The 25,452-nt window shown below is 46.9% G+C and overlaps 1 protein-coding gene across 15 annotated transcripts in view; it reads right to left on the bottom strand.

Moving 5' to 3' along the window:
* UIMC1 (ubiquitin interaction motif containing 1) overlaps positions 1–25,452 on the bottom strand; it is a 39,493-nt gene that overhangs the window by 6,796 nt on the left and 7,245 nt on the right. For 9 of the 15 annotated variants that reach the window (XM_055811628.1, XM_055811629.1, XM_055811627.1 and 6 more), the window contains 7 exons: positions 20,716–20,806; positions 15,389–15,513; positions 13,884–15,041; positions 10,287–10,351; positions 7,667–7,755; positions 6,666–6,745; positions 3,227–3,395 (listed from right to left, as the gene is read on the bottom strand). In XM_055811628.1, the coding sequence (XP_055667603.1) occupies positions 3,227–3,395; positions 6,666–6,745; positions 7,667–7,755; positions 10,287–10,351; positions 13,884–15,041; positions 15,389–15,513; positions 20,716–20,806 (1,777 nt within the window). The remainder of the gene's footprint in view (positions 1–3,226; positions 3,396–6,665; positions 6,746–7,666; positions 7,756–10,286; positions 10,352–13,883; positions 15,042–15,388; positions 15,514–20,715; positions 20,807–25,452) is intronic. The other 6 variants (XM_055811632.1, XM_055811634.1, XM_055811638.1 and 3 more) reach the window with 3 other exon arrangements.

Below are 25,452 nucleotides of genomic sequence, written 5' to 3'. Positions count from 1 at the left end.
CCTTGTCCTTTCTCAGAAGTGATGAAACTTTCCTCTGCACCCATTCTGCTACTCTTTCTGCTGTATCAGTGCCACTTCTGCTGATGTCACAAGCTTTTTAACAGCACCATTGCTGCTGCTGAAGACTGACAGCTGCATCAGGTTGCATTTGAGGCTTTGGGAGGAAGGGATATACGAAATCCTCATTTTCCTGGGCTCACTTGGGAACTGAGAGGCTGGGAGCATGTGGATGGAGGCCAAGAGGAACAGAGTATGTCACAAAGCTCCAGACTATTTTCTGTACTCAGCAGCGGCCAAGACTCGCTTCCAAGCTGAGACCAGTTGATTCCTGCATTGGCAGCAGCAGGCGGCGATGGATGCAGTGACTCTAGCAGAACACCCCTCTCACACAAGTGAGCCCTTCAGCCGAGTGCATGAAGGAAGAGGGAGCTGGCACAGCACTTCCATAGCTCCACTTGTTCACTTGGAACTAACACCAGTCACTGAGCTGGAAACTCAGGACCTGAACCTTCCCCAGCCTGGTACAGTAGCTAACGCAACAGCAGGCTCTTCGTTTTTATTTACTCAGACCACAGGAAAATGGAAATTTTCATGATCAGATTTTCATACTGCCCAGGTATGTGGTGGTCTGGGCATCCAGCCAGGGCAACCATGTACACACAGGGGAAGCAACTGTAACTCCTCTCACCCAGGCTAACTCATTTGAAGACCTGTCCTTAAATACCAGCCAGACTGAGTTGGCCTCCTGATATATAACACTGAAAGACTTTGGTGCATGATTAGAAGAGGAAAGAAGTACCACCACCAAGAACCCCTCCTTTTGTAATTTTAAAATGAAAAACACTGACAGCTATAGTCTGCAGGACTGCATAATCTGCAATTCTAGAGACATCAGGAGCAAATCCAATTAATAAGTCCAAAGACAGACCAGGAACCCCTGACCTAGTGCACCGAAGGAAAACAGAAGCCGTCTTAACAGATCAGGGCATGGGTTAGAGGGCAGAACTTTGATTTTTCTCTCACACAAGGCTGTTGCTATGCTCTCGAGGAAGCCAGCAGCCAGCCAAGAGCACACAGTGCTGCAGCAGTAGAGAACAGCTTCTGGACTCACACAGGAGCTGACATTTGCTTCAGAAGACAATTCTCCCACCTCTTTTTTCTCCCCATGCATTAGCTTTACCTATGAATTTTGTGCTAGTGATGAATGCCAAGGTAACAGCCCTGGAAACAGAGTCCTTTTGTACCTGCACAGCTGTGCCAGGCTACTGTCTGGCCTCTGCTCAGAGCTAAACATCACCCCTGCCTATTCAACCCAAATCCCACTGACCAACCCATCAGGTGAATCCTCTCCGGGTGGCTGTTGACATTCTACAGCTGCTGGGAATTGGAGCACGGTGCCCCGCAAGCCGGAGCCCCAGCAGGCAGGCAGGATTCTGCCCCGCATTACGTGCTTCTCTAAGTCCAGGAAACCTGTGATCCTGCAAAGGGTCTTGATACAAACAACACAGGCATCACAGACTGTTATGGCCAGTAAAGTCTGGTCTCTACAGGGAAAACACTAGAATGACTGGCAATAGCAACCCCAAATTACCATGATATTGTCCCAAAACCATCGCTCTGCTTAGAGCCATTATTGTAGACCAAAATCCCTTTTATTCCAGGCTAGTATTCTTATGGGGGGGGATTGTTCTGAACAAGCCCGAACAGCAGAGTAGCAATTCCAAAATAACTACTCTTACAAAGATCCCCAAGGAGACCAGTCTGGAAGCAGAGTGGAGAGGCCAGCCTTGAACTCTGTCCTGCTGAAAGCCAACACCAAAGGAAAGAACAAATTCCCTCACACTGCCAAAGAATTCAAAGCCTTTTCCTGATCACAGTCAGGATTCCCCAGGATCAATGGATATACTCACAGTCCAGCCACACCAGGGACCCGATTACCACAGGGCCAAATACATTCCTGCTGAAAGGCACACTAAAAATTCTGCTCCATTTTGTAGGGTGGGTAAGACCTTTATCAGTGTGGAGGATGGGAAAGGAACTGATAATTTGCAATTTGCCTGAGCTGAACACTTTGCATTAGTAGCTGGTTTGTGCCTGCAGAGAGAACTCCCCACCAAAATTAAGCACCAAGAAGTATCAGCACCTACTCTGGCTCCTGTTAGGTTGACAGGACCCATGTCATACTCCGAAAGATTTAGTATAGCAGGGGATCTTGTATTCTAAAACTACACCAACTCTGCACTGTTACATGGTGAAACTTCCTCCTGCTGAGGAATGCAGAAGTTGCAGTTCTTTTACTACCTCCGATTTGCTCAAATTGCTTAAACATCATAGATTTAGGTTGCGTTTAATAACCCAGTATGTAACTGAAAATTATATATTCACAACCTGAAAAGTTAATCTTATTACAAGCTACTACTTTGATATTACCTGACATTGTGCTAACACAGACTTTACATTTCAAACAGCAGCTAAAACATAACTTATTGAATATGTTGATAACCAACCCGTGTATTTGTTCACTTAAGCTCTACAAAGGTTGGCTATGGAAAACTGATACAGAGAAGACTGCAAAGAGGATTAATACGGGCATTCTGACCATGCTTCTGTGCCTCACTCTTCACAGGAAGGAGAAAAATCCAAGCTCCCAGATTGATAGCTATAACTCTGCAATTTTGGAGGAACAAGAGGGAATTTTTTCTGCAATCTCTCGCAGCTGAACGAGCCATTTTTACACATACAAACGTCAGACTCATTGCAGAGCACAGGTCATGCTTGGAGTGCTACAGAACATTCTCTCTTCTTGAGAGCCCTGAAGGATGCTCACCTGCATGGCTCAAGAGCCTGCCATTTTCTAACACTGGCAGATTCTCTGCAGCTCCTCCACAAAACACACAATAGACATGTCTTATGAGTACTGCTTGAAGCATCCAGGGCTAGATCTTGGGGCAAAAGTTAGCTTATATACTTTCCAAAGAACTAATAACATGATGAATTATGAAGTCAGAAAGATGTCTGTGCAGGAGATTCTGGAAACACAGGAGCCTCCAATAACACTCTCCTGGCCAGCTTGGAGATGGAACAAGGCAGAGTGAATAAACCTCCATACACACCACTCTATGCATCAAGTATCCAAAGAACGACAAGACTGCAGCACCTGGCCACAAGTAACAGGAAAGGGAGATGAGCACAAAGAGCAAGAACACAGAAACAGTGCTTGGCAGACCTGGTCTGTCCTCACCAGCCTCCTCTCCCCCAATGCCGTTGCAGTACATGGCATGCAGCTCGATCTCAGTAGCTGGAAAACCCTGGTCACATAGCGGGCAGGACACACGGTCAGCAGCTGTAGGACTGCACTCAGACACAGCCCTGCCAACATCACCATCTCCACCAGCCTAGGAAGAAGAAGAAGAAAAAATTAGCCAGACACTTAATTGTGTCATTTCTCTTTTTTTTGCTAGGTGCAGAGCTCCATGCTGTCTGGTAGCTACTCACCCTCCCACAGACTCAGTTTTTCTTGGAAAGTTTCATTCTCCCTTCATCACATACTGGTCAGAAATAACACCACTGGCTGAGTAAACTGTGCAGCACTAATAACTAATTCTTCTTCCAAAGGCAACATGTCCTTCTGAATCATGGTGAAACCTCCCTGCACAGCCGTGCACACCGTTTAAGGCAAACATCACTTGTACTACCGCAGAAAAATGGCAAAGCTTCCATTAATCAGGAAAGCTCAGAAGCGGAACTGATGGAAAATTCATGGGGCAAAGCAAGAGTTCAACACCTGACTTGTGCTCATCAGTTTCTGGACATGATCCACGCTACACAGGCAGCACTGTCTGGGAACACAGCTTCCCCCAGGATGAAAGGAGGCTGCTGTGCTCTTAGGGAGTCCGGAGAGATCACCGAGAGGCTCCTCCTCTCTAGAGGAGGTGACTGGAGCAGTCATCAGAGGGGACACAGATCAAGGAGAGAGGCAACACCTTTAAAAATCCATGTCACACAAAATTACTAGCAGTGGCTTTTCACCAGGGCAAAAAGTCAAGAGCCCATGTTCGTTCTCCAGGTGCCATTACCACTTAGCAATACCCTTTTTGCATTAGTTACACAGCTGCAAAGGTGCTCCGCTACCCACCCGCAGAGACACAGCCTGCTCCCTATGCTACTGATGCTCTCAAGACACAGCAGACTGCTGCCATCTCACTCGTAACTAGAACTCTGCCTAGCCAGGCTTGCTACAAGATTTCTCCACATTTAAGAACCTTTCCTTCCTCGAAATGATAAAAAAAAAAGTTCTTTAAATATTAACCACTTAGAAGAAACTTGTAAGAAAATAATACAGGAGAGAGTTTTATGTTCTTAAGGCTAAGGAGTGACACATATACATTATACAGCAAAACTGCCATCTGCTTCCCTCCAATGGTATTATTTCAGGGAAGCAGTAATTGGGGTCAGCCAAGACATTCAGTGCCACTGGAGCACTTTGTCGTATTACTTGGTTTATTACGTGCTTTTCCAAATGAGGGTCAGATCCTGACTTTTATGTCCTAAAGAGGGGGGTGCTTTGTTGACTCAGAGGAGCTATGCAAAAAATTGCAGGACTGGACCTTACATCAAGAATCCAACTCACAAAACGCATTTCTCACAGACGCTGGCTCGAAGGCTACAGCACTGAGCCCCAGGAACACTTCTCATTTCCAAGGAGGCTCTCCGCCCTGGATTTTTGTGGAGGAGTTGCCACAAGAGTTCCTCCAGCTGAACACAGGCTGCTGAAGTACATCACTTACAGCATTAGCACTTGTACCTCGCTCTCACATCTCAGTGCCACTACATCTTGTGAAATCCTCACTGTGGGGCGTCACACAGAGGAGCCATTAAAAAACAAGATGTGTCAAATATGAATGGTCAGATGAAACCTGCGTTATCCTAGTCAAACACACAGGAAAATGGGAAAAGCAGCCAGCACTGCTCCTTCTAGCTGCCATTTTTAAAGCAATCTTAGGAGATCACCAATTCTGCACACCCTGTTTGCCTACATTCAGCAGTAAACTACTAATTTTAAATGGAAATGCAACATTCTGTAACAAAAGACACCACGGTCCCAAAACTGCTTGTACAAAATCTTGCTGTAACAGCCTGGAAAACCTCAACTGCGGAAGCAACCAATCACCCCTGTCAGAGGCAGAGACTGTTGCCTCTCCTCTTTAGCAGAGGAAATTGTCTACAAGACATAGTACTTGCAGCCAACAGCCAGCCAAGAGCAATGCTAGAGGCTGAGCTCAACAACAAGACTCCTGTGTCCTGGCTCTACATCTGCCAGGAAGAAGTCAGTCCCAGCGGTCTACACTAGCTTTATGCTAACTGCTGATGCACATGGTAGCTGTTCCTGCTGTCTTGGAGGGCTGCAGGCTCCGCAGTGGTACCTGCTGCCAACGATAATGTTGTCAAACAATCCCTAGGAAGCCCCACCTCACCACTCCTGAACATTGTGCTGATCACCTTGTCCCATCTAGGCAGAGGTGTGAGACCTGGGGCACCCTCTGCAAAGCACAAGGGACAGGGCAGCGTCCTGGCCGCAGCAAAATGGGTCATGAACGTGCTTCAGTGGCTGCAGCTACCCAGCTCAGCACAGGACCACCGCCTCTCCCTGCTGCAGTCTCTAATTGACTGAGCAGTGCTTTGAGATACCTGCAGAATGAAAGGCACACAACAGCAGAAGCTGGTTTATTAAGAGGCCTGTGACAATGAGACGTCGGAGCTGCAGACGCACTGTACAAGCTGCAGACTCCCAGAATGAGCTTTCCACAAATGAATCCTCTTGTCAAGAGCTGTATGATTCTGTATTCATGTACCCTGCCAGAGGAGCACTTGGCAACCCCTTTGATATCACTCTCTAAATTAATAGACAAAGGGAGTTCTATCAGAAGCAGGAACTGAAGTCAGATGTTGGTACAGTGACAGCTGCAAAGCAATTGCTGTGCAGGTGTGACAACAGGGGGAAAGGAGCCACACAACAGCGCACATCTGCATCAGGAGGTAAGATGATGGCCCCACCACTGACTTACTATAGCTATTAACTACTACTGCACTGAAATCAAAGTTCCCAGGCTCAGGTCACTCTGCTTGGACTGCAAACCACCGCCAGCCCTCAACACTTCCATGTCATCTTTAACCCAGCCCAGCCTCTGGGTGAACCTCTCCTCTTAGCCTCTTGGAGATGGTCTGTGGAGAACAAATACCGAAGTTCAAAGGACTGTGGAAAAGCATGTCACAACACGAGTGACTGAGGTTTACTAGGACTCCCCTCACAGCTCCTGGGGCCCCTTCTGCATCACTAACATGGGCAACAGCACTGCCGTCCACACTGATGGCATCCTCCAGTGCAGCAGTGCGTGTGGGATAAAAGAAAAAGCTGGAATTGGTAACAACTCTCCAGCTACAGGACTGAAAGGCTCTAGAAGCAGCTGCACACAGTCCCCAGCCAAAAGGGACTAGCGTTACGAAGCAGTGGAGAAAAGTGAAGAGGGAACAGTTTGTGAGGATCCCAGCGGCAGCAGCCCAAGCTCCCAGCTACCCAAGGGGAAACGCCAGCACAGCTCAGCTGAACCACGGTCTAGAAGGCAGGAGAGGAAACAGGACCCTTCCCCAACTTCAAGCTCTTTTACCTGCATAGGTTCATCCCCGCTGCCCGAGCAGAGCTCTTCTCTCTCCACTTCAATAGCTTCCAGTGGACTCGGCTGGATCTCTGCAGAAAAACACCTCCACGTCAGCACAGGTTTGCAGCCCCCAATCTCCTCACTTGTTGATGTAAATTGGTCCATTTCTTAACAGTCTTATCACAGTTTCAAAACATTTTTTAGACTTGCCACAAATGTTTCAGACAATGTGCAACAACACAGCCGGATGAGGGGTTAAAGTCACAGCACAGCAGTGTGAGGACAAAGCCACCGAAGCTTTGTGGCTTCATGGGGAGTGAGACTAGACAAAAGGAAAGTGCCTGGCACACTTGCTGGGATAGAGACAAAGCAAGAATAGAGTGCTCTCTCACTTCCAGACAAACAGAGCTCCTGTTCTGCGGTCTGTCTTGCAGATGCACCATCTTTAGACCTCCACATCTTCCCTAGCAACAAAATATGCCTCCAAGCACCACCATGACCTCTCTCTCTACAGCTGCTTGTGAACAGGAGCAGTCTCTTCATCAATTTTTCTCACTTAAAACCCTGGACTGGAAAATCTCAAATGTAGTAGGAGAGACCAAGGAAGAAAAACACATTGATCCCAAACATGTTTAATTAATGCAAGACAAAAGTTATTTCAGCTCTCACACTGTACACGTATCTTGGCACTGAAAAATCTGAAAATTTCTTGATTGCACCTCTTGAAGAGACCACTCCTAACACCTTGTTTTGAGTGACTCCTCCACAGCAATGTACATCCTAGTGTCTCTTCAGCAGAAAGTCCTCAGCAATCTCTGGTCACTGAACTGTCTTAGAGGAAGTGGGTCCAAAAACAGAGAATCAAACTAATTTATCTGGATCATTTCAGCCCTGACAAACACAGCTGGGAAAGAAATCTCGGTTTGTTCAAGTTACTTGAAAATTCTCTTCTTTTCTCTGAATTTTCTAAGTGTGCAACTTTTGGTGCAAAATTCTCAAGCACCTCTTACCTGGGCAAACAGATATCTCTTCATCAGCAGAATTTTCTGTGCCAGTATCTGGGCTCCTTTTACCACCAAGTGGGGTCAACACAGAGATGCTGTTCAAAATATAAATATAATATAAATCTCCAATCCAGTAGGTGTGACAGCCTGTGTCACACCCACCTGTCTCACACAGTTCAGAACAGCAGACTATGCTGTAATTTCCAAATGGTCAATATCTAATAGCCAGAAATGACGAGGATAACAGCAAAATATGGGTCTAAAATGCTGTCCTAAACAGAAATTCCAAAGGGAACATTTTTTCTTCTAGAAGCCCTTGACAAAAAGGCTCAAAGGGTCCCTGTTTCATGTCAGGGGAGTAAAAATACCTGCTCGCAAGTGTGGGACACTCTTGATTCTTTCTACTCTTAGAAGATTTGGGAGTTGTGCAGGTACCAGCACCGTGCCTCTTTCTGTCTGGGGGAGAAAACCCTCAAACAGGAAAGACACAGACTTGATTTATCCTGCATTCCCCCCTCCCTCCTCACACTGCTAATTTGCTTCCTTATCGCTCTGCACAGCAGTCAGAAGCAGCATGGATGCAACACCAGGCAAGGCTTCCCTGCAGCAAAGTCCTAACAGCATTAGCACGGCTGTTCCTCCAGGCAGCACCGGGTATCACTCCTCCCGTTTTGACCTTCGGATTCCTCCTTTTTCTTCCTACCCCCACACTCACAGTGTCTTTCCGAAACAGGCAAGCATTGCTGAGTAAGTCTGGCACCCATGCTGACACACTCAGCGCTTTGCATGGCTTTCTGATTAGTCTGATCAAGTATGCAAGAACACACTTTAAAACATGAATCCCCATACTGACAAATAGAAGATTTATTAAGCTCAACCACAGGCCTTAGAGAGGAGAGAACAGCCACTGCTGATTTATGATAAATAACAAAATTGTGATAGGAAATCACAAGTGGCTTTTCTCTCTAAATAAAGCATCTCAAAGCATTTGTTATGAATCCAGGCTGAGCATGTTTTACTCTGTGTCTAACATCAGGGCTCACTTCAAAAGAACTCACACAAAACAACTTGCTATGACATTTATAAAATGGGCTAATCAATTTGAAGTCAAACCACATTTCTTGCTACACCAACTATCTCCTGGTAACAAAGCCTATAATCATTTATTAAAACCCCAATCTACCATGCTCTGCACAAAGTGTAAAACAATCAGGCAGAGTGGCCCGCAGAAAACAAAGCAGCCTATTCTCGCTGCTGCTGCTTCCTAAACTGCTTCACTACCTCCAGACAGCTCCGAGCTGTGTTTTCCTATTAAGTACTGCTGAGGCCAGCCGGTCGGGGTGCCTGAGCCTTACCCGAGAGAGGGCTGTGCTGGCAAATTACCAGGAGCCAGATGGCAACACTTAATGTGCACAAAACTGCAAAGACTGCAGCCATTTCTTGCCTTGCTGCAGATGTGCCAGCTGCTCAAGGAGGGGCCGCAGCACCCAGGTGCATCCTGGCCCCAAGGTGGGCAAGCCAGGGGCTCCTGGGCGGCTTGGGGAACATCCCAAACTAACGCCACCAGCTGCACCAAATGAAAGAGGTCCCTCTCTTCATGTTCAGCCCTGGCCTCTTCTGTCTTAAGCAGGCGGGAGGCCAGCACTGCGGAGCGCACACCTCGGTGCCTTCTACACAAGCACACAGGCTCAGACCTCGGCTGTCACAGACTCATCAGCCTCAGCAGCAACGGTAGCTGCAGGTTCCTTCTGCTCCCCAAGGCAAGCTTTAAGCTTGTTAGAAAGGTGCAAGCAAGAGGGATTTTCGTACTCTGCATATTGATATTAACTGCTCAGGACAAATGCCGTTAGATCAGAGGAAAGTTGGCAGTTTTGTTCCAAAGCAGGTTTAAATTATAAAATCCAGCAAATTAAAAACATGGCATTATCTGGCCTCTCTTGTAACTTGCTCCTTGAATCCTCTCCCATTTGCCCTTTTTCTCCCACAGCCTTTGCTGCAGAATTGCATCCCACAGGAAGGGGAAGAAAAAAAAAGGAAAAGAGGAGTAGGCTTAAATCCGAAGAAAATCATGTTGACTTGTCCCACACCTGTCATCTGCTGAAGTGGCTTTTCTGGAGCACTGCACTCTATCTTTGGCTGATAGGCAGTGCCGTCTGGCTTCCTCCTCCCTTCTTTCCTCTTCAGCAGTAAGGCAAGAACATAAAAATACACACAGAAATCCAGTAAACCCTCCACCATGCTGCCTATGTGCCTTCCCAGACAGACCATGTGACTGCATGGCTGTAACTCACCTTCAGCTCACCTACCCATCTCCACAGCTTTACTGCACCATGTCACATTAGCTTCAGAGGGCAAGGATCAAGTCCTCATCTTGTACTAGAAGGCACCTTGCACATTTTATAAAGTAACAAGTGTAACTGATCTCCCCATTTGTGTCCCACCTCTTTCCCTATTTCCAGGGCTAACTAACAGCAGCTACTACAGCCAGCCTTTCCAGCAAGCCCTGCTGCCAGGTCCTGCAGCAAGCCCCAGCGAGACTGCACCCCAAATACTCCAGGGAGAAAGGAAGAGCCCACATCACTGGAGTGAGCCCATGAGTCCCACGGTCTGAAGTCACCCTACTCACCCCTGTGCAATTTGCATGGGCTCCCCATCTTCACGTACATCCTCTGCAGGCAGCACCTGGGAGGCCTGGAAAGGAAAATTCTGATATCATATAAAACAACGTACACAGTTAACTAAGATCTGCTGGGTCATCAGATTCTGTCCATGACATTGCACCCAGTCTGCTATGCATATTTTTCTGAAAATGGCTAAGTACCCATCCCGAACTAGTCTGGTTTTTCCCCTCCATCACCCTGGTAAGGTGTTTCAGCAGCTCCTTCAACAATGCCTGGCAGTACGTTTTGTTACCTTGCTGCCAAGCCATGTTCCTGGACAGTCCATGCCCATTCATTCATGTCATCCTTCTCTATCACCCTCCACACCCTCTGCCTGTTCCCAGCATCTAGCCTGACACACTTGTAAGCAGCAATTGTAGCTCTTCTCCATCTCCATTTGTGCAAAACTAAACAATCCAATGATTTTAGTGTCACCTTACACCTCCTCACACACCCCAGCAGCCTTCACCTACTCCAGTTTAAAATCTATTTGCCTGAGCCAGGATGACCTGATCAACTGGTACAGCTGATGTTTGACCATGAGAGGTACTTTTCTGAAATTCTTTGTGGGTAAGATCTGTTGCATTTTTCTTGACTGGGAAATCAGCTGTCCCATCAAAGAGAGGGAACAGATTAACCTGTGCAATCTACAGCTGGCAAATCCGTGTGCATTTTATCCCATTTTTCATTTAGCTCTATGACTCCACTTATTCTTTCCTTTAAAATTTGTTCAAAAGCCTTATACACTGCCAAGGTCAGGCTAACATGCCAGTCATTACCCAGATCCCTTTCTTCTTCTTCAGTGTACGTTACACTTGCCGTTCTCTAATCAGGTGGAATTACAACGGTTTATTGGCAGTCCTTGCTGTCAGGCCTGCGATTTCTCATGCTACTTCTCAAAGAAAGCCAAGGGGTTTTCCTCCCCCTTTCTCAAGTCTATTAAACTCTCAAAGTCTGATTTCCACCATAGGTTTCAACTTTGATCAGCTCCACTCCTGGATGGCTGATGTACTTCCCCAGCAAGCCCAAAACAAAGCCTCCTGTCAAGATTTCCCTAAAGTGACTCCAACCCCCAAATATTCTGTTTTATCTGTGCTGTTCCTTACATCATCAACATAAAATATCACACCTCCTCCTTTAAATTTCTCTTTTTCCTGAACTGTGCATATCTTAACACCACCTCTACCCTGGTCAGGAATGCTGGGCCACATTTCTGTTTTTCCTAGTACATACGTTATAAAGTATGGCACTAATTCAGGTCACCAGACTCTAACTCTCCAGAATTGGGTCTATTCCCTCTGAATCTTTTAAAGACCAAGAGTCCCCTAACCTTATTTGAAAGGCTATGAAGGAATTGATTCTATTAGCACTGAAGTTTGTTAGTGCAGGTTCACAGGCTATGATGATTCCTGACAACCAGGATTTGCTCTGTGCAAACACCCCTTGGCTGCAGGCGACAGTTGCAGCAGTTGGCCACTGCCAGGGCAGAACTCTGCCTGCTCCAGGTGAGGGTTTTGGAGCAGGGGTAGAGGCAAGCTCCCTCAAGCACATCATTTGCACCTGCATTTCACTGGTACAATACACAGCACACAAGGCTTTTTCAAGGACAGCTTTGAGTCCCCATGTATGGTTTCTAGCATTGGCACAGCCTAAAACCTGCCACCAGCCCCACTAGCAAAGCAGTCCTGGTGGCACTGGGGGAGCCCCAGGGCAGTACAGGCAACAGGGGTCTCCAAGCGATGCAGCGCATTAGGGACACAACCACTCTGGGCCCTTGCTTTGTCACTGCCAGTAGAATTGTATTTGATAGAAGGAAAAAAATGGAGACAAGGCACCAGCAAACATCCAACATATCGATCTTGCAAGTAAATCACTTGCGCTGGCCTCAGCATGCGGCTGCACAGAGAGGCAGGAGAAGGGAGCAACCTCTCAAGCCATGTGTGATAAAGCAGATGAAAGGGCATTTAGAAATCATTTTCTCTCAAGTAAATAAAAGACTGGAAAATTTTGGGCTAGGGTTGAAATTCTAAAGTCTGCTCCCCCTCCCACTTCCTTATTTTTTCACCTTAAAAATATCAGAAAGACTACATTACATACACATTATAGCTCTTTGAGAGAGCACTTGTGGTCAGGATGAGTACATTGCAAGTTCCCACTCAGCACCACTAAAACCTCTTTTCTCTGAAGAATTAATTAGGTATTAAACAGATAATAAAAAATACCCCACAATTTTCAATACTGATTAAAACTTCACACCCTTCCCAGCTGCTGTAGCTTTCCAAGGGTTTTAGAGCACACCTCCAGAGACCTGCAGTCACCCCAGTCCTCCAGATGAAGACCTCCCCTTCAACAGAAAAAGACAGAGACGAAAAAAAAGCAGTTTGCCTTAAGAACCTTTCAGGTCTTTTGTATCTATCCTAAAGAAATGAAAAAGGGCACAAGTCGGTTTCTTTCCTCTGCAGGTCACCTCTAAGGCTTGTTTAAATCCATATCTGCTAAACCCAAGCCGAAGCACTGTCATGAAAAGTCACATTTCAGCACAGGCTGCTCTGCTCTTTTTCTGCAACCAGAAAATGCAGACATGACGTTTTTCCTAAGTGTTCAATATTACAAGACAGAATATAAATATCACAAAACAAGTTAAGTATCTTTCTAACACCAGGGTAAATGATCAAATACACTTGAAAACAGGAACAACAGAGCTGAGGCTTCAGTCATAGAGAAGATAAAGTTATACAATGATCCGGGAGTGAAGTCATTATGAAAAATGAGGGTTGGAAAAGGCTGACACAAACCTAAAATACAGCAGTAATAAATACTTCATCTGACTAGCAATCTGTTTAAACTTAGCAGTGACAGAAAGCTGCCTTCCGCTCCAACAAGAGAGTCCTGACGGAGACAGAGGCTGACACCTAGCGTCTAGCAGACCCAACAAGCAAGCCAGAGAGGTGCCCAACCACCAGAACAAGGACGACGAGCATTGCCGTGATGACAGATCACCCATGACAGGCAGAAGACGCCTGTGAGCACGCAGAGCCTCTCCCGGCCAAAACTGCAGGACCACTAGGGAAAAGAGCACTTGCAAGGGTGAAGCACGCGCAGACACAGATGAGCATGTAGGTGTAAAAAGGAAAGGCTACACTGCAAGGACAAAAGCCACATGTCTGTTCGCAAAGGAAAACACAGAGCTCTCCACGTTGCCATGGGTTTATAAGCTGGTTTGCCAGAGCTGGCGGTGGTCAGCATCAGCTCTGTGCTCGCTACCTTGACACACTGCCAGGCTACACCCTCTCGAGAAGGCCAGTCAGCTGGAAGTCTTTTTCTCAGTGGTGCATTAATGGACGACTGCCAGGCTGCATGATGGCCCCTACCGTTTGTGAGCTGGGTATCAGCCTGTATGCTTTGCCTCTCCCTTTCACTGTAAACTGCGGGGCTAGGGGAGGAAGACCCTAAATTTTAAGAGGAGCTTTAAACAGCAATGCCTGGTTTGCAGAAGGGACTGAACCCTAAAATGGGCAGAAGAGCAGGACTGCTCAACATCTGCTCAGTGGCGAAGCTCTTACCTGGCAGTAGCTGGTGGTAGGTTCATCATCAGAAGTGGAGTTCTTCTCTTCTTCAGTGCTATGCCCTGGACTCTCTGCCTCCCTCCTCTTTGAAGGAAGGAGCCAAGTGATGCTCTCAGACTCCTTCTGCCCATCTGGGTCTCCATCTTCTGTACCATCAGCAACCCCATTCTCCCTACTCATCTGCTCTCCTTTCCCAAGCTCATTTTGGCTCAAGGAAGAACTGGGCACAACTGGGTTACCAAACTCCTTCTTATGCAATAGCTGCCTCTGAGCCTGCTTCAGGCTCTTCTGGTAAACCTCCAGCTGACACAAGATGACTTTGGTGTACTGGTTGGGGTCCACCCCTTTGGGGCAGAAGGGGATGCCCCAGTAATAGTGCACTGTGTCTCTGGTCTCCTCCTGCTTGTGCTTCTCCTCCGCCGGATTCAGTACGCAAAGCTCAGGGGTACAGTCAGGCACCTCGTTCTGCTCCGCTTGCTCTGTGGAAACATCGACTTTGGTGGCGTGCCCAGGCTGTGAGGTGTGTTTGGTACCTGCTCCTCCACCACTCCTCCTGGGGCTGCCACACTGTTCTGCGGTCCAGCTCTTCCTAGGTGTGGCTGAGCTCCCGGCACCACCTTCTCCTGCAGAATGGCGAGTGCAGGACAGGCACTGCTCTTTTGGTTCATGGCCTGTTGCTTTGGAAGAGCCGGAGGGGCTTGTGAACAGTCTCCGAGGTGTCAGTCGCCAGGAGCCTGAAGTCACCCTGCCAAAGGTGGGACTCAAAGAGATGAGGTCCTCTCTGAGAGTCCTGGGTAACATGTTACTAGAATCACTTTTTTCTGATGAGGAAGGCTTCTCACTTGACCTTGTCACAGGCTGGCCCTTCCCCGGAGACACGATTATGCTGGATACTAGTGAGCTTTCGACAATTTCCTGGCTTAACCTCCTCAACACTACCAGGGGGCTCCGGGCGACATCCATCTGTCCATTCCCATCAGCTCTAGTGCTCTGTGAGTGGGAGCTGCACTCAGAGCGAGGGGTGTCAGGGCAAAGCGCCAGATCTCCCAGGATCTCAGAGCCTTCTTTCTCAGCAGGCTGGCTTTGGCCTTGTGCGCCCAGTGCTTCTGCAGACAACTGAGGGGTTGCATCAGAGGAATCCGAGGGCTGACAGCTCTGAAAAACAAAAGGTTGATTCTCCAAGAGGCATGTTGTCTACCAGCAGAGCATACCAAGGGCTCCCCCAGCACACTAGCAGCCGTCACCTGGACTCTAGACACACAGGCACAACCCTGATCAGAACTGTGTACCCCAAAACAGATGACAGCTGGAGTTAAGACTTCATACGCCCCTCTCACTAGGAATGGTACAAAACAACTACTCTGCAACTGCTGTAGTTCCAGCTCATGCTGGAAATAGCTAGGCCCCCAGTAAAACCTTCTTTTGTGCAGTGTGGCAAAGCAAGCACAGAATGCAATGCTGCTGAAGAACCCCAGTAAGCCTCTTCACAGAAGCACACTTACATTAAGGCTCTCAGCAATGGCCTTCCTCAAGAGCTCCTCCTCTTCCTCTTCTTGACAGTTCACTTGTCTAGCTTCTTGCTCACTCATTTTCAGGGCCAGTGCAAACTGTTCCTCTTCAGTCATCTCTACAGCAGAAGAAATAGGATAATGTCAAGTCACAGCTGCAGGTGTATGTAAACACCCAAGCTATACCCATCATGTTGGGAGAAACGTCCAAGGGTGCCGCCTGCCCAGGAGGAATGCAGAGTAAAACACCTAAACTTCAGCTTTCCCAAAAATGTGCCACCAAAACCAGAGCAGGCAAGACTAAGTGAAAAAGATAACCCAAGTCAGGAACTTCAGTTAGGGTTTCTACAGCAATCTAAACTCTGACTCCCTGGGTATATTAATAGCAACAGGACTTTTCATTTGCCCTCATCAAACAACACACCCTACAGCTGCAAAACACATGTTCAAGGAGAGGGGAAAAGGACAGATCTCCGAAGTGTGCTCATTTTTATATCAGATAGGCTCAGCAGTAAGGCAAGATACAGAACCCATCTTAATACACTTTTTTACTAGCCAAATAGCACACCTCACTACCTTCTGACACACAGATACCTGCAATACCACAGAAGACCTACCTAAGAGAAAGAGCACTACGTCTTGTTCACCCACCCCGAGCCGCAGGTGGAAAGCTCTGTGAAGGATAATGTTACTTGCTCACTGGTATCATGGAGGATCTTTCACATGCATACATCCCCCTTCTTCTCACATCACCACTCCACTGCATCACTAAGTCAGTCATGCATGGGAAACAGGTTTTCTACAGTTCTAACTGCTATTTCAGCAGAAAACATCTTCCTGAAATATTCCTCACTCAGAGCAAACCAGAAGCCAAGACTGGCTATTTAGAAACTAAGCAGTTAGTTACTTTGGAAAACACTTATTTACTTAGATTCGATTCAACACTTTCACCACGCTTAAAATATACAATGCCTGCAGAATAGAGTGCAGCTTGAAAAACAACTCAACAGCACTCTCAGGAGCTGAAAAAATACATCTTCTCACTTGAAACAAATTGACAGATTTCCTTCAAAACCCGCTCCTTCCTTCAGGCAGAATCCTGCATGCGCCATCTCATGCATGAACCAAAAGGCTTGCTCTCTGATGGGCTAAAACATCTTTAAGGCACGCAATTTGAATGGGAAGGCTGCCCAAGCACAAAACATGCCTTCACTGCAGCCACTTTCGGAAACAGACAGTTTCCTGGATAAAGATGTATTCAAAAGTTGCAGGCTCCCCTTTTCCTCTTCCCACCAGCCGCCACCAAAATACAGCAGCGCAGCCTCCCTTGAAGCAGCCTGGGATTGCACTGGTCTTAGCACAGACCGTGCATCACGGCACTGCTGCATTGAGGTGCATCCATACAGCAGCAGGCTTTGCTTTGCCCTTCCCCCAGCTCGTTGCTAATGGCAGGCTGGTTCTCCCCCACCCAAGCAGGATTTGAAGCATTTTTGGACTGTTCTGATTACCAGCCGTAGATGCCTTTACATGTCCTACTAAATCAGCACTTAGATTCAGGTCGGGGGTTTAGTTTTGTTTCTTTCTTTTTTTTTTTTTTTTTAATTTCTTTAAAAATTAAGAAAGAGGTTGAAGCGAAGGCAGACTGCAGTGCACTCAGGGATCTTTTGTCCTTGGACAAAGTCACTCTATGTTACAGCCAGCAGGGACCAGGGGAAAAAAAAATAATGCATCCTTTAATGGAAAGCACACGACAGTCCAGTGTATGAAGAAGGCTCCCATCCCCAAGAAAAGCAGTAACACACAGTACTTCCACAATACCTAACACCTCCCAAGCATTCAATAAGCGTGTGCTGATTTGTTTCCCTGCCCAAACCATAACAGCAATCATGCCAGATCCTGCAAACTCTGACACGTGCAAGAAAAGCAGCGCACGTGATCAGCGCCCCACAACACAAGACTTTCCACGTGCTTAAATTAAAACGGGGGCCTAAGCGTTCACCAGTTCAGGCTATCAACATCCATGAAGCTTAATAAAAAGAAACATTTTTTGGCGAGTTACTACTGTACATTTTGTTTTCTTCTCCCTCTCTGGCACAGCAATTTCCCCTCTGGGGACAGGGAATGTGCCAGACAAATGCTGCCTCTGGCAAAGAAACCAGCGACAAACAAGATGCACTTAGTGTATGTTCCAGTTGAGTAGGTGCTCCTGAGATGGGGAAATCTCGAGTTTAAATCCACCTGGCATTACGGTGGGGAGAGAAAAGAGCAGTTCTGCTCATGCCTTCCAGGAGACCTGACCTGCTTTAAGCTGAGCGGTCCAGAGCTGACGGTATTTTGTGCTCCACATCTGATCTCAGCATCGTGTGTTTTATTAAACTTGATGTTGATTGCACCGGTCATAATTTACAATGATTAGAAATCCAGAGAGCTGCATTAGCCCCCAACCGGTGTGTGCAAACAGACCTCTGGAGCGCTCCAGGCGCAAGCACTGAGCGTGCAGCGGAGGCGAGCCACACTCCAGGAGCACACCGGTGGGGCAGGGGAGGAATGGCCCCTCTCTGTCTGGACAGACATGCTCTGTTCCGCCCAGCTCACACACATGGCACACCTCACAGAAGCCCATTCCCGCTGCCAGGTGGGGAAGCGCCCGCACCTCCGGCTGGGAACTGTGTCTCACACTAAAATCCACTCGCCTCGCATCCATCCCAACACAGCATGAAATCCCAGTGCCTCTCCAGGGACCAGGGTATCCAAGAAACCCACAGATGGGAAGGAGGGGTCAGGGAGAAACCGTTTTTAAGACATTGCAGCCCTAAACAAATTAAACCATTTCAGAGCCTTTTTAAATGCTAATATGGCAATTTGCTAAGCGATTTATGTTCCATTTTGACATTTGCAAAGTGAATTAGATGCAAAACCCCACTAGTTGTAGTTCTACTTAGTAGCAAGAGATTTACTCAAAAATAACAGAAACGGAATCTCAGTATTTCTACATATCCAAAGTGCAATTACAGTAAAAACATTCAAATGTGCTTTAAAGCACTGACTTCCTCCGGAAAAAGAGAAAGAGATTTCTTTAGGTTTTGCATTTCCATTTATCCTGTCAGGATGAAACGTCACAGATATATTTTAGTTATGGCTTTAGGTTAAAATGAATAAAACCACAACAAAGCAAAAATGGGAGGATACGCTTTATAACCAGAGCCTACAAATATCTGAAATTTTCCAGTTTTGAGGAGAAAGAACTTGCTCTACCCAGAAGCACCGAATCTTTACAAAAGACAATTTGCCTCACAATTCAAAGAATTTATTTAAAGACACTGAGAAAAATAATTACTACTTCAAATCCTAATTTGCCTAAAAGCAAACACCTAAAGCCTAATTATAGCTTCCTATAAATGAGAGAACAGACCCACCATCACATATGCTTAAACAAGCAACTGCTCTCTGACCGAGCAGTGCTAGGCACCCCCAACCTCCTGCACTTCAAGGAGGCAGACATGTACACACACACACACACAAAAAAAAAAAAAAAAAAGGGAAAAAAAAGGTAGCTTTTGCCCCAGGAGGAGAAAAACTATTATCAGTAATTTCAACATCTAGACACACAGCAGAACTCTTCCATTATACAACGGATAGAGAGCCAACCCTGTCTCCTGCGGATTTTCTGGAGCATGCCGAACACCTTTCACACAGCACCAGCTCCCAAAACCCAGCACGCTCAACAATGTAATGAGGACATCCAACTCCAGCAACTCCCTGTTCTTAGCACCGTATGTTTGGCCACATTTTTACGGAATCTCCAAGGTGGGGTTTCAGCTTTTATCTGGTGTTCTATTTCTTCTGGGAGAAACAGAAGAAAAAGAAGAAAAAAATAAAATAGAAGGAACTCTTCCCCATTTCTGACTTTGCTATCTTACTTGTTCAACACAGGACATGCACAGTGGGTTTCAACTCCCACAAAGAGCCAGGATGTTTCATGCTATGGCCTTAGGCCTCTATTAAAAACAATTTAATTCACACAAGCCCTGTGAGGACTGACAAGCCCAACTGCTGCTGCTTGCAGAGCACTGGTGTGCTCCATTTTGCTCAGTGATCGCTTTGGGTTTTGCAGGAGACAACATCTCTCCCATTTTAAAACGTTCTGAATTTAACATGCTAGATGGACTCCTGCCTTGCAGAGCACAAGAACGTGAGTGCAGATCCGCTGGGGCAGAGAAACAGTCGGCCCGCCCGGCTGCTGTAACAAGTGGTGCTGTACGGGGAGTACAGGGAAGCCTTGCCACACTCAGCAGTCCCTTCTGCTTGAACATCCCCGGTCTTCAGAAATGCTGCTTGCAGAATATGAGTGGAAACATGCCAGCCTGTTCCCTTTAGCATCTGTTTATAGACCTATTATCCATGAATTCATTTAATCCCTTATTAGAGCTGCTGATACTGACCCCTCCACAACCTCCTGTGACAAAAATTTCCAGGAATCCACAACATGCTGTGTGAAGCATTACGTTCCTTCACCCATTTTAAACATATCTCCTGCTACTTCCACCAACTGCACCCTGGCTGTAGGAGCTAGTAAACAACAGCTCTGCGTTCAGCCGAGGCACTGCCTTCCTGATGTGAACTTTGATCCCACCTTCCTCCCCAAACAGAGCCGCCCCAGGCTTTCTAGTCTGTCCTCATAAGGCAGCTGCTCCATCCCCTTCATGGCTTGGGTTGCCCTCCTCCGGAGGTACCATAGTGTCCTTGAGATGCAGAGACCAGAACTGAACACAGTGCTGATGTGGGTGCACCAACACTTTATATAACAGCAAAATGACATAAAACAGATCTCTTGTTCTTAACATCCTTCCCTATGATGCCCAACGTTGCTGGCTTCTCCAGCTGCCCCCATGCTACAAGCCAATAATTTCAGAGAACTGTCAGCTGCAACTCAGATCTTTCCTGAGCTGCGCCTGCCGGGTCAGAGCATCACAACGTTTCAGGGAAAGACAGCAGCAGAGGGGCCTGAACAGAAAAGCAGTTTGTGACTGACAGTGCTTTCAAATCAGCTTCAACCAATCTTGAAACCCAGTGAGGTACCAACACCCTCGCACACTTATTTTGGAAGCATACCAGTCTGCACACACACTGCCTGGGGAGAAAACAAGTGACAGAGTGCCTATTCACAAAGGCAAATTTTACCCCTGAGAAGGGTCTTCTCCGAGAGCTGTGCATCCCCGAGCCACATCACAGCCTTTCTGCAAGGGAAATAATCTCTAACACAAACAGCAGAAGCTGCTCAGCACCAGTCTCCAGCACCCAGCCCCACACTCAAGACGTACGTGCAATTTTTCTTTTAGCAGCAAACTTCGTTCTATCCAGCTGCTGTTTTGTTCTCTTCTTTTGCAATCTGCTCTCTTCCTTTGACTCCTGCTGTAATGGAAAAAAATACGGTGAACACATACAATATGTAAGAAATACTACCAGCCCCCCTCCTCTCCGCTACTCAGACACAAACACTGGTTCAAGAACAAGCATCTATTTGTGTGAAATTTGAATTTCAAACATAATTCAAACACATTCTGTAACTATTAAAAGCTGTGTGATAAGCATAATGAGCAAAAAGAATTACAGACTGACATAAACAGAGAAGTAGTAGAGACAATAGACTTCATGCCAGTCACTACCATGCACTGCACCTGCTGCCCATGATTTTAGAGATAATTTGTTTGGCCTTCCTAAAACGTTGGTATTTGTAAGCACTCAGAAAAACAAAACCTTTTTATAACTGAACATCACACCCCTGTAAGCCAGGACTGTTTCCTGCCATGCAGCTTCTAGTACTCTGCCCAGACAATTTCAGGTGACCAAAACTAGAATCCTAGCCATTTCTGGGGACTCAGGCTAATACACCCCGAGGGCAGGAGAGCCAGCTGTTATTTACTCCTCATGCTATTATCTCATATTGCCACAAGTGTTTAATTTTTGAAGCTTGAATACTTCAGAAGTTTGTCGTCTCAAGGCCTCCCAGAATAACACCCAGACAAACAAGCAAAGTGCATGCTGCTTTAAGCACACGGTCTGCAACCAGAATGGTCACAGGCTTAATTGGCACACATTTATGCAAGTTGCTGTCCTAACGGCTTAAGTGAGGGCGTACACATTACTGAAGGCTGGCACTGGACCACTTCCAATTTGTCTCTCTAAGTCAGGTAGGATTAGGATCAAACCCAGTGTTTCAGGCAGAGACCCAAGCCTGACGGGGACAGGGCTTCCTATGGCTCTGCCTGCAGCTGCAGTTGTTTTGGCTGTTCACGAGACTCACAAACTGGCCACACGCCTCTGCCTCTTACCTCTTGTGCTAGGAGGGGGGCTTCAAGGCAGGGCATGTGGCTTGGGCTACTTTAATGCTAACAGATATGCTGCTTATTTTCAAGTGTGATCAATTTCTGCTGTCTGTTGCCTGTGTTTCCGAACCTGTAAAGTCCTTTGGACTGTACCTCTATGCTGAGTTTTATTCAAGACATCTCCAGCTTTAAGTGTTATCTGTAGATTTTATTAGTGTATATACACCACTTGCTCCCTCTTACAGATCATTAATGAGGATGTTAAAACACACAGAGACCTAATATTGATCCTTTTGGCCTCAGCTTTACATCTCTCCCAAACGAGCCTCTCTTCTGTCCATCACCAGCTTTTGCCGACAGTCTTTTAGCAGGATTTCAATCCAGGAATGTTACTATCTAGACCAAATTGAATTATTTATCCAACTAAGATTTTGCAAGACGTACTATTAAGTGGTTTCCTGAAACCCTAATACATTACAGCTTTTACATGCCCTAATACCTACGCATTCCTCACTTCCACTGATTTAAGAATCAGCTCACAACAAGGCAGCAATCATGCTCGGCAAGTGCATACACACACCCATGCTCACACCTAAGGGTTTTTTCCTTTGACTGACTCCTCTTCCCCACCCAGCCTGGTTTTCATGCCCTGTTTCCAAGGTCTGCTGCTGGGTCTCCAAAAGGCTGCCTCACAGCCAGGTTCTCTCTTGCCAGAAGCTGGATGCCTAGCTCACACTCAGCAGGTGAAATCCTCTCTCTTCCAAGGCCCTGGCATGTCACCCCTCTCCAGTTTTCCACAGGCCACAGGTTCTCCTACTCCAAACTTCCTTGCCTTGGTCTGCAGCAGCCCCATGCTAACCTTGCGGGCAGCCCACACCTAAGGGAGTGGGGAGACGTCTATGGGATCACACCAGGATCAAGCTAGGATTATACGCTGGAGGAGGTTAAGCAACAGCTCTCCCACTCTCCCCAGAAGCCGTGTCTAACAGTGCTAAACCTACTCCAGCTTAAGACAGGGGCAATTTAATCCTAGCAGGCCCTGTAAATCCCCAGCTCTTCTCTCCAGGCATCAATCTTCCCCTCATCACTCTTGCACTTGCCGGAAGGTCAACCCTGACACTCTCATCTGCAGCTCTCTTCCAGGACATGGATGTGATTTATGAGCACACCAAACTTTACACGGCTGCCAGTGCCTGCTCTGTGCACAGAGACACACGTTTACAGTATGCTCATCACGGGACAAGACAGGGCTCAAACACCTCTGGGGCTTTGGAGGGGAACAGTGTGCCCAGTGCCAAGCAGGCTGCCCAGTTTCACCGCACAGCTGAGTACGTGCCTTGGTTCCCCATGCTGGGTCCTGAAGAATCTCAACATTTACAACAGCGGCAGGAGTAAAATTATTGCAGGACACGTGTTGTACGAACCTCATACATTTGAGAAAGATGTTTAAATTGCTTAGCAGCATTCTACCAAACAGCCACAGTACAGCAAACTGCTGAAGCAAATCCAATTAATCCTGATGGGCCAAAATATACACACACATCTCAATTCCAAGAATTCTTAAATCTTCTTTATTTTTAAACCCAGAAAATAAAACACACCTTTTAATTAGGATTTATGGCTGTTTGTACCTCTGCTGGGAAAGAGCCTCACAGGCCCTGGAGTGCTCTGCATAAATGCAGGCATGGATGGTAGAAACAGAAGGGGCCAAGAAAATTCAGGGAAGACAACAGGCCTTGCTCCTTCTGACCCAACCTTTTAATGCTCATCTGTCTACAAGGATAATAGGAACTCAAGGGGGCACTCAACCAACTGCCTTTCTAATAAGATCACTAGTCCAAAAATAATCTTAATCAATTAAAATATTCCCAAACTGCAGCCAATACTCCTAGTTACAAGGTCATCTCCAACACACAACTTCCAGGGGAAACTAATTATTACAGCAGAGACGAGGTGGGAGCTGTGCACCTCTGCTCAGTGCCAGCCTGGATAGCATCTCCCTCTCCTTTGCCGTCAATTTAAAGCATAATGGCCAGAAGGAATCCAAATTCTCTTCCTGTGTGTCAGGCTCTGCAGTTTAATTTATGATGCTCTCTTATGAGCAATTTCACTGTCAGCATTGTACACAGATCAAGAAAAAGACAGATTTCCAAAGTTCCCTACACATTTAGTGGAAGGCAGACACTATTCTTCTTCCTTGCTTTTTTTTCACCTGCTTGGTTTCACCAGACAGCAGGAAATCAAATTCCCATTTTAAAAATGCTTTTGCACATACTTAAGAGAACCTGACTCTGCCAGCAGAAACAGATACAGCTCCACTTGCTTCTAAAAGCCCGTAAATGGAAGCCAGTAGCCAGCCTCCCACATCCTGCTCCCTTGAATCCACACCATAAACCACAGAAATCAGCTTCTACTGACTCAGGGAAGGAAAGGCAACGGAAGAATGTCTCCATAGCTAACAGTGCAGACTGCAAAGTCAAAAGGTCTGGGTAATTTTACCGCCCAACAGCAGTTGGGACCATCTAACAATAGGGCACAGCCAAACACCACACGTCCTGCATGGGAAATATGCAGCTGAAAACCAGACTAATTTATTTTTAAAAGCCAATTAGATGTTGGAAGTGCTACGTTCGGCTCTAGCCAAGGCTGCTGGTGAAATTAATATCACACCCTACTTTATTAGTCTCTGACTTCAGTTCAGAATCTGTTTCAGCTCTGCTCTGTCTTTCAGCTCATTAGAACAAACCTGCTGGAAGTGGAGACTCAAACAACAAGACACAATGGGGGCTTGTGCCAGACACGTAGTTCCTTACACACAGGAGGGAGGCCTCTGCAGAGAAAAGGGCTTTTACCAGGCTGTGAGGCACCTGGATTCAGACCAATCTGATCTCCAAGGAGCAAGTGCAGCAGAACCACGAAGCCTCCTTGAGAGCGTATTCACACTGTGTTCTCCTCTGGGAACTGGAGGCACCGGATCCCCTGGTACCACTGCAGAGCCCATGGGGACAGCAGAGTGGTGCAGCAATATTCCCACGTGGCTCTGCTTCCCTCGGATGGTCAGTAGTGTGAGGTGGGCACTGCCATCCTGGCTGTGATGCTTCCAACGCCATCCTTTCCACAGCAAGATATCCCTCAAGCCGTGCCTGGTCCCAAGGTGAGTGCCCACAGCCACAGTTGGGGAACAGGACAGGGTTGTGGCTGGGTATTCCGGCCAAAGCCCAAACACAGCTCCCTGTTTCTATCAAAACCAGTACCTAATCTGCAATACCGACACATACTGCTATTTACCCAGACTGTGACTATCTCCAAACACAGGAATACTCAGGCAAAGGCATGTTCCACACCAAAGGGAAGACGGGCCATGGATGCCATGCAGAAACAGATGGCACCATCACCCTCGAGTCTTGTCTATGTCCCCCCCAAGGGCTGGCAGAGCTGATCAACCTGGCAGAAAGAGCCTATGAGACTTCATGCAAACTCTACAAGTGGAGGCAGGTACGCTCAAAGCTCCCAAAGGATCTACCCAGGAAAAACAGACCCTTTCAAAAGGTCCCAAAAAGCTGCTGAGCTGCTGTGGGATCAATTTCACTGAAGGCTGCAGATCAGTCAAATAGCTTAGCACAACTACTGGGCCTCTGGCTGTGTTCAATGTTCATGCTTGGTTAGGCATCCTGCTGGGTGACAATCACCTTTCAGACATGGCTTCAGAAAATCTTGGGGGTCAAAGAGTCT

Source organism: Falco peregrinus, chromosome 8, assembly GCF_023634155.1.
Source record: "Falco peregrinus isolate bFalPer1 chromosome 8, bFalPer1.pri, whole genome shotgun sequence".
Classification (NCBI taxonomy): domain Eukaryota; kingdom Metazoa; phylum Chordata; class Aves; order Falconiformes; family Falconidae; genus Falco; species Falco peregrinus.
Note: the sequence above shows the minus strand (reverse complement) of the source record. Positions and strands in the feature narration are given on the sequence as shown.